The sequence below is a fragment of the Nicotiana tabacum genome, chromosome 24 (genome assembly GCF_000715075.1).
Source record: "Nicotiana tabacum cultivar K326 chromosome 24, ASM71507v2, whole genome shotgun sequence".
In the NCBI taxonomy this organism is placed as follows: Eukaryota; Viridiplantae; Streptophyta; class Magnoliopsida; order Solanales; family Solanaceae; genus Nicotiana; species Nicotiana tabacum.
In genome coordinates, this window is record NC_134103.1 from 101133971 (window position 1) to 101143616 (window position 9646).

General features: G+C 38.0%; 1 protein-coding gene across 2 annotated transcripts; it reads right to left on the reverse strand.

The window, feature by feature from the left end:
• Nucleotides 1–710: 710 nt before the first annotated feature.
• On the reverse strand, nt 711–6005 carry LOC107809199 (putative disease resistance RPP13-like protein 1). 2 transcript variants are annotated; one of them, XR_012706491.1, is made up of 4 exons: nt 5919–6005; nt 1706–5834; nt 1521–1601; nt 711–1076 (listed from the first exon to the last, which is right to left on the reverse strand). XR_012706491.1 is itself a non-coding variant. In XM_075247123.1 (3 exons), exon 2 carries the CDS (start codon nt 5823–5825, stop codon nt 1740–1742), a length of 4086 nt encoding a protein of 1361 aa, XP_075103224.1. In that variant the 5' UTR covers nt 5826–5834; nt 5919–6005; the 3' UTR covers nt 1383–1601; nt 1706–1739. The 2 variants fall into 2 exon arrangements, 1 of the variants encoding a protein (XP_075103224.1); XM_075247123.1 differs by lacking the exon at nt 711–1076 and having other exon boundaries at nt 1383–1601.
• Between the last annotated feature and the right edge of the window lie 3641 nt (nt 6006–9646).

The window sequence follows — 9646 nt, forward strand, 5'->3', positions numbered from 1 at the left end:
TCAATTTTTGTAGTATTTTATTAGTTCTTGCTATATGTCATAAAGGAAATTGAAGGTCAGGGATTAACTATTGGTACTATTCCTTTCAAGTTGAATGTCTTTTATTTCTAAAAGAATTTTTTCCGTACCATCTGAACTGATACAATCAACATGTTCATGGAAGTATTGCGTGCCTTTTTTGTGGTGTCAGTTGTCACTTTAGAGTTCGAATAATGAGTATTGCATACAATTAATGTTAAATTTAGAGTTCAGACAAAATGAGCCAAAGCAAGAGAGATATACAATCTTTTTTTTGTTATGGGCTTTCCACTTCCGCTCCTAAAAGCTTTCATTATGTTAAGGGGATTCATGAGTTTATATACTAATTAAACATTAAATCTTTTTGGCCTACTTGCACAGTATAATTTTACGATGAAAAGCATTCAATTGAATGACACACACTCATCCTGACAAAGTAGACTAGTATGAACCTCCTTTCGTCTTTTTGTATTTTGTTGAAGGTTTTGGCATCACATTTAGAAATCTATTTGATTGCATTACTTAAATAAGGGTATATAACTAAATTGCCTTAACTTTGAGTAATAATGACTATAGATTTGCCTTGTTGGAGTAATTAGGGTGGAATTGAAAAAAAGTCCGTACCAGCTTGCCTGTCAAAACAACCATTCATGTTATACAGGAAGTGACGGGAGACTATAAATAGGGGAATGAAGGGACTAATAATTTTTGCAACAGAAATAAATGATGCATAGCAGTCTTAGAATATTAGAAAAGACAAGCAATTAATAAACAAGCCAAGAGAAGCCTTGAAAATTAATAGGCACCATTTTTTGGAGAATCACTTATTTATCTTGCTCGCTATATGAGTTCATTATCAACCGAGTGGGGGGGATTGAGCAATCACCGGCCACTCGTCCATTTACTCAATTTCAAGACGCAGTTTGAGCAGTATATGACCATCAATGGTAAACTTCAGCTAAAAGCTGAAAAAGCCTTCCAAGAGAAAATGAGATTGTATAGTTCCCAAATCACTCTCAAAATAGAGCAAAGTGACTGATCATGCTGTTGTCAAAATCCTGATAAAATAGAAGAAAAAAGAAAAGTTGTTCTTAATTTGCCATTATACAATTCTACAGATGATTTTTCTCAACATACATATATAACTGAAAAAATGGGTCCTTATAAGGTAGTCTAGTAACATGCATATATCAAATCCATATGCCGACTAATCCTTATAACCAAAGAATTATTCAGAGCAATGTATAAACTGTGAAAAACGTAGAGCTTAATGTCACACTTAGCTATCACAAAATTGCAGGCCTACTTTACTTTGGACAAAGAAGCAGTGCTGGTAGTTACGAGCCCTGGATGATATAGTTGATACTAGAAAATGATAGTCATTTTAATGGATGTTCGAATTTGACATGGGAAGAAATTTCTGTATAAACATTGCATGGTATTTGCTTCTCAGACTGATGAAGAGCAGTAGTACTGTCAAATTCCAAACAAAAGAAAAGTACCTATTTTTCTCATCTAACATCACAATTAATCTTGACCTGAAGATGATTCCTCGGCTTTATAGTGGCAATATAAGCCCCACACTGCTCAACAAGATATAACAAAAGGAAAAGAATTAACAAACAAGCCAATAGAAGTGACCAAAAATAAAAAGATGCTGAGGTAAAAAAGAGAAAGAATAACTTACATTTATCAGAGCACCACTCGTTATAATCATTACATTACAGATATTCCTCGTCGATTTTTATGGTGGGAATTTGAGCAATATTTGGCCAGTAATCCTCCTCCTCAAATTCTAGACTTGGTTTGAGCAATGGGCAGTTGCGAATCCATAGTGCAGAGATGGAAGAGGGCATCCCTTTTACTGGAAGAGATTGGAGTTTAGGGCAATCATCGATGACCAGCTTAGAGAGGGAGGAGGGCAGCGCTGATTCTGGAAGAGGTTGGAGATTATTACCGCAACGACAGATAGGCAGCAGAGAGAGGAAGGAAGGCTTTCTTTTCACTTGAAGAGATTGGAGATTACGGCAATTCAAGATGGTCAGCTCAGATAGGGAGGAGGGCAGCGCTGATTCTGGAATAGATTTGAGTTGATCGCAGTGGTAAAGATATAGACGTTGAAGCGAGGTGAGGCGTCGAAAACCTTCGGTAGGTAGTGAATGGAGCTCGTCATGGTCATTTAATCTAAGCTCAGAAAGAGATGAGGGAAGCCCTTCTTCCAACAATGACTGAATTTGAGGTAAATTCACAGTAGATAGATATTCAAGAGAGGTGAGGCTTTTGAGAACTTGGCTGCTTAATGTTTTCATATTGTCCATCCAAAGAGTTCGAATAGAGCAAGGCAACTCCCAATTTTCATCAGCAGGAATCTCTTCGTCACTACCATCATGGTCTATGCGTAACTCTCTGAGATAGGGGAATCTCTGTAAACTCCACTCCTTTCGCCCATTCACCAGTTTCTTGCAATAGAAGATCTCAAGGACTTCTAAACTGAAGGGCAATCCTCCTTCAGGAAAGGACTCTATTTCTGGACAACTAATCAGTTTCAGTTCCTTAAGAGATGGAAGGAGTTCCTGCATATGTTCTGGCAGCGACTTAAGCTTCTCGCAGTTGCTAATATTCAAAGTACGCAATGACAACGTTTGAGCCATCGAAAGTATTTCAAGATTCTCACAGTTAAAAATTATGAGATCTTCAGTCCCGTTGGGAACCAGAAACTTTGTAAGGCGGGGGCAACTAAATACACTCAAATAGCGTGCTTGTGTGACCAACTCATTTATAGAATCACATCCTATCAGTTGCAATCTTTCCAGAAACATGTTACTTCCTATAGAAATTATATCACCAACTGATGACTCCAATTTCAATTTCCCACAATAATTTATCTTTATTTCCTTCAAGGTATTTGGCATACTGCTAAAAGGCAAGGAGGTAAGAGACTGACAATTGTAAATATCTAATTCAACTATCTGTTTCATTTCCTGAAGTTGAGACAAAAACAGTTCAGCATCATCAAAAAGAACTCCAACCTTAGGAGAACCTATAACTTTAAACTTTTTTAGACTTGAAAGTTGGATAGGTGCCTCCAGATTGAGTTCAGGACAATTTAAAATTGTCAAACTTGTCAGAGAACAAAGATTTTCATGCAACCTTCCAATCAACTTGGGGCAATTTTTAATTGAAAGATTCTCAAGTATAGGAAACTCTCCAATCCCTAGTACATGCCACTGCTTCCACTCCAACATCTCTGCAAATTCAAGTCGCTCTAGAGAGTTAAAAGGCTTTTTGGAGGACGAATTACCATAGAATTCGTCAGTCACATCTGTTATTCGACACATCCCTCGAATTGCAAGGAATTTTAAAGAAGGAAGTTGTCCTAATGCTGGCAAGGAATAACAGTCCTCGCAGTTGCTTAGAGACAATTCCACCAGCTTAGAAAATGAATAATCAGCTAGCCAATTTGGAAAGTTTGTCCGTCTATATCCAGTGATCTTGAGTTCTTTAATATTTAGATTTGGATGTAGCTCATCAAGTATGTCTCTTTCATTTTCTGTTCTGTCCGCAATACTTACACTCCACTCCAATGATAACTTTTCAATATGTTCCTTTCCTCTCATGTTTGCCTTCAAAGCTTCCCTTCTATCCGCCACATTTTCCAACTGTCGAATTGATAGAGATCCATACAAGTTATGTAGTTCACCCAAATCTTCCATTCTCGAACCACTGCTACCACCAAGAAAAAATTCAACTCCCAATAACACACGGATCCTTTTCAACTTGCTCAGATGTTGCGGCTTCTTCAAGCAAGGAGTACCGCTAATATCAAGGTGGCGCAAATTGATCAATTTTGGCATTTGCATCGGTAACTCCACAAGATTTTGACAACATGACAAGAGAAGTGTCTCTAAGTTATAGAGTACACAAATTGAATCTGGTAACTGCTTTATCAATGTCCGAGAAAGGTCCAAAAATCTTAGGAGTTTTATTTTGATGAACAAGTCATTCGGCAACTCTTTGATGTCATAACCAGACAATGAGAGTGCCCTTAAGGATGTTAGTCTTGACAATATATTATGCAACACCCTCTTGCTTAGAGAAAATGGAATAAATGGCTCGATACTGTAGATTGGAAGCAATGTCCTCAGCTGGCCCAATTTTTCGAGGGGCTTCAATTTCTCAAAGTCACCATATCCCATTGAATATGATAGGTGTCGACATCTTCCCAACATACCAGATCCTTTGTTATCTTCCAAATTGATGCAAAGTTTTGAAGATGTAACTTGCGCCAAATCATTGACAAGGTCATGCATTAAGAATTTCTCGGTGTTCCCTTGAGAAGACCTTGGGACCCTTTCAAACAATGATCTTGATCGCAACTCGAGAAAGTATTGGTTGCCTAAATCTTCAATTGTTTCATTATTTTGCAACCCCTGTACTAGACCATTAGCAATCCACAACTGAATGACTTGTTTTTTCCGAAATGGATAATCTTTCGGAAATATTGCACAGTAGGAAAAGCATTGCTTCAAATGCACAGGGAGATCATTGTAGCTCAACATCAATTCTGGTAATATGATTTTGTCTGGCAGTTCCCATATTTCACTTCTCAAAATGCGTCTCCACTCTTCAATCTTTGATTTGGACCGTAACAAACCAGCAAGTGTCTTTAGTGCTAAAGGCAAACCTTTGCACTTTTTTGCAATTTGTTTTCCTACCTCTTCAAGTTCTGGATGTTCCTTGGGATCTCTATTTTCAAATGCATGTCTTTTGAATAAAGGCCAAGAGAATTCGCTAGAAAGAATCTCCATGATAATTGGCCGACTAACCATCATCTCGGCAACACTCTCCTTACGTGTCGTCACAATGATCTTACTTCCAATTTCTCCTTGTGCAAAAGGAATTCTCAAGTCATCCCACTCGGTGTACTTGTCATTCCAAATATCATCTAAAACAATAAGAAACTTTTTTCCTTTTAAGCTTTCCTTCAATTTGATTTGAAGCTGATTAAGATTGTTATCAACCATTAAGTTGGATGAACCAATTTCTTGAAGTAATCCTTTTGTTATTCTAGAAGCATCATATGGTTCAGACACACAGAACCAAGCTTTCAAATCAAAATGGACTTTCACCTTCTCATTATTGTAAACAGCTTTAGCAAGTGTTGTCTTGCCAACCCCCGCCTTTCCAACAATAGGAATTACACTATACTTTTTTCCATCGGCATCAACAGACAATAAACGGTCAACCAAAGTCTCTATTTCATTCTGCCTACCAAAGATATCAGATTCATCAACCAAAGATGTTGAAGGTACTCTAGATTCTTGTTTAACAGAAACAAGATAGTCCTTTAGGCCAAGCCTACCAATTTGCTTTTCCAACTCCTCCAATGTTTCAGTGGTGCCTTCCAACTTCTCCTTTATGTTAAGAAAAAATCCATCACTCAAGGACAAGTTGAGGTTACTTACTTGCTGCTTGCTTGTTTCTGCATGATTTTGATGCTGACTTTCCACCTTAACTCTCAGAACTTCATAATTGATTTTTTCCATTAAGTTTTCAGCATTGTCCACAACATCCCGAAGTTCATTAAGCCACTGACTCACGTCTGGATTTGATGCCTGCTTATTCTCTGCATCACTTAGCACAGCCCGGAAACCACACAAAGTCCTCCTTAGCTTCTCTAAGAGATGAAAATCATGCTTTTGCCTCTGAAACATCTTGAGCAGCTCACCCTGAGGAGCAAGCCTTTCAAAGAGAACATTCAAAGCTGAAGATAGAAATGCACCTCCAACTGCTAAGCCAATCTCCATTTCTGAAAGCTGCAAAGCCAAACAGGCAACCACAAAATAATCAAGAATTTGGAGAAGATTAATGTTTCTATCTTAAAATAGTCTTAGTTTTACCTGTTCAATGCTAAAAGTAATATGAACAAGAATGCTCAGACTATATGCTAGCTGAGTCCGTGCTTTAGCAAAAGTAACTAAAAGTAATTGTGCTCTTTCTTTCTTTTAAAAAAGCAAGACTTCATAATGAATTAACTATTCATGGAATAATTGAATAACAGCAAGCACCTCCACTTTTAGTCAAGAAGTTATGAGTTCGTCATCCAAGAGCAAGGTGGGGAGTTTTTGAAGGGAGGGAGCCGAGGGTCTATCGGAAACATCCTCTCTACCCCAGGATAGGGGTAAGGTCTGCGTACACACTACCCTCCCCATACCCTGGGATTATACTGGGTTGTTATTGTTGTATTGTTGTTATTGTTGTATTCATTGAATAATTGAGGCAAGAGAGGACAGGCTAATTGGGAGTGTAGAAAGGGACATGGTATTGGTGGGGCACTGAAATGATATAAATTGCTGTGGTGTGCCTTTTGCTTATATCATGAAAAATGTAAAAGAAATTGTGGAAATAATTAATGGTGCTCTAACTACTAATAGTGTAGTCACTATCTTTAAAAACAAATTATCAAATCGTATGTTATAACTAAGTGTTATTAGTGACAGAATTTCAGAATAATTTGACAAAATCAATTGAAAAAGACAGCTAAATCTTGGAATTCCTTAATATCATGTTTTAGAAAGTACTAGAGCTTGAGAACAGAAGAAGCACATTAGCAGTTCTAGTATGAACCTTTTTGCAGATAAGAGATTAAATAATCTTAGATGTATTAAACAAATATTACTTTATCTTGAAATAATCTTTACGTAAAACATTATTTTACGTATTAATTTTTAGATAATATAAAGAAATATGGTATATTATTAATTGTGTGTTATAGGCATAATTTACGTTGCGTGGACGCTACAAAAAATTATTTTACTCACGTTGAATCCTCCAAAAATTAATCCAGTATTTGGTTTACTAATGTGATTATCGGTTAATGTGACATATAAAAAGGACAAGGAGTAAGATTTATCATCTTGTTAAACTTTCAAGTATAATAAAGTTTTTATTTAAGAAAAGATTCAGTTCCTGATACATGTTTTTGGATTAAGCTCACCTTTCTCTATATAACTTAAATCCTATAATTATTTTACCCTCTATTAATTGATTGTTCTTACGTATTTTCCTAATCAGAAAAACGTACATCAATAAAAATAAAGAGACATTTTAGGTTAAATATTTTATGCCTCCTTAGACTAAAAAACGAAAAGAAGAAACCAATGACATGAGAAACGGCTATATGGAACTGTATGATGATTTAGTTGTGGAGATCATCTCACACTTGCCTTTGAAGCTTGCAGTTCAATGTAAAGTTCTAAGCAAGAATTTTAATACTGGGATTTCTGATCCTAAATTTTCTCAAACGTAGTTGTTCCTACATCAAAAGATCTGATCTACACTACTCCTCTATTCAACACACAAATAGAGGAGTGTATAATTTGGGATACTGGCTGAAGAAGAAGGGTATAATTTTCATGTATTTTCATCGGAGGGATCAGGCGGTGTGTGGCATGAATTCCAATAGAGAATAAAGTTAGGCAATACTTTCAGCTATTTGGTCGCTAGTAGTAGATCTGTTTACGTGCATGTATTCCTTGCATTGGCTCAGATGTGACAATTGTGTTCTTGCCTTTGATACAAAAAGAAAAGAGGCTATAATTCTTAACGTCCCTGAGTACTTCATCAATCATATTGATAGCCACATGTACGCTAAATGGTTAGGGGCGGCACAAGGTTTCAAAAATCCATATTCATTGCTGTTTATGATTACATAATTAGCAACAATTGGAGAGTTTCGCACAGTGTGGCCAACTTCAATATTACGGTTTTGTACGGGTATAGTTATGGTTTTCCGGTCTGGATCGACAGCAAACTAGTGTTTTTTTCTTGTACAACATACCTTGGAACAACATGATGACCGGTACTAGTATGATCCTAAGATAAATGGGTATAGAATTGTTGCAGATTTGGACAAAGTGTAAACAGTCGAAATCGAGCTCGCTTACGACACGGTAGCTTAGGCTCGGAACATGACAACCAAGGGCTGGAAATCGACCTCGAGTCCCACCAAGTCTGAATCCGGGGTCAGAACACCTGCCTTCGAGAACATTGAGTTTGAGACCCCGGAGTCGATCCTAGTCCCGAACGAGCTCGAAGTAACATTGTTAGCATAACCAACAGAAGACCGAAATATCCGTCACCGGTCGGATATTGTGGCGGGAATCTCGGCGCGTATCAGTAAGGAACCGACAATCAGCTAATCGAGAGATTTTTACCTTTTATAGAATTGTACCTAAAGTAGGACTCCTCTACTATATAAGGGGGGGGGAGGGGGATATAAAGGAGGGGGTCTGATAATTCATAGAGGACATTGTAACACGTATTCTAAAACAATACATTATTATTCTCTTTAAGTGATTATCATTTTCTTTAAGCTCTCATTTCTTCTGTCTTGATATCGATCGAAGTACCTGGCTCGAGGGTGATTAATTCTCCAAGGCTATGACCGTTCAATTCGTGTGGTTTGCATTTACTTTTCCATTATTTATTTTAATTGCAATCTAATTTATCGTTTTGTATCAAGTTAGATCACGTATCCTTAAAACCACTTACAAATTCAATTGTTATCCGATTTTGAGGGTAAAAAGTTTGGCACCCACCGTGGAGCTAAGGATAATAGTGGTTATTTGATACAAATCTCTATAACACACACTGCTTTACACTTGTTCTTTGAAGTGTCCCTAATTTCAGGTTAAAACACAAAATGTCAAACTCTCAATCAGCACCTATATATGTTGACAACAAGTCTGGTCATCCCGGTGAAAATAACAATATAGCACCCGGTGACAAGGTACCGCCCGTTAATCCCATCGGAATTCCGATCGCATACCTAATTGATGCTAATTCACATATGGCTATCGACACCTACCGATCCCGAGAATAGTGTCCGTGGTGGAGCTCGATCAGCGGCTCAAAATACACAAAATGTTGGTGGAGACGGGATCGGTTTAAGGGTGATCTTCGAAATGTTGCAGGCCCAACAGGCGGTGATAGCTCAGTTACAGAACCAGAGCCGCGCACCGAGCAGAGTTGAGCCCGATCTACCACGGGTGGTCACCTGTAGGGATGAACCGGTCGTAGAGAGGTCGAATGAAAACGAATTGGGGACTAACCCCGAGATCATAAAAATGCTCGAGGAACTGACAAAACGAGTAGAATCAGGGGAGAAGAAAATCGAAGCTAATAACAAAAAGGTGAAAACCTACAATTTCAGGGTAGACAAAATCTCAGGAGCGCCGCCAATATTGAAAAGCATGGATTCCAAGAAGTTCGTGCAAAAACCTTTCCTTCCGAGCGCGGCGAAGCCGACCTAAGAAATTCTGCATGCCTGAGATACCCAAGTATAACGGAACGACCGACCCAAATGAGCATGTAACCTCTTATACATGTGCCATCAAAGGGAACGATTTGGAGGATGATGAGATCGAGTCTGTCCTGCTGAAGAAGTTCGGAGAGAACCTGTCAAAGGGAGCTCTGATATGGTATCACAACTTACCTCCTACTTATATTGACTCATTTGCTATGCTTGCAGATTCTTTTGTAAAAGCATACGCCGGGGCCATTAAGGCCGAGACCAGGAAGTCAGACCTTTTCAAAGTAAAACAGAAGGATAACAAGATGCTCAAAG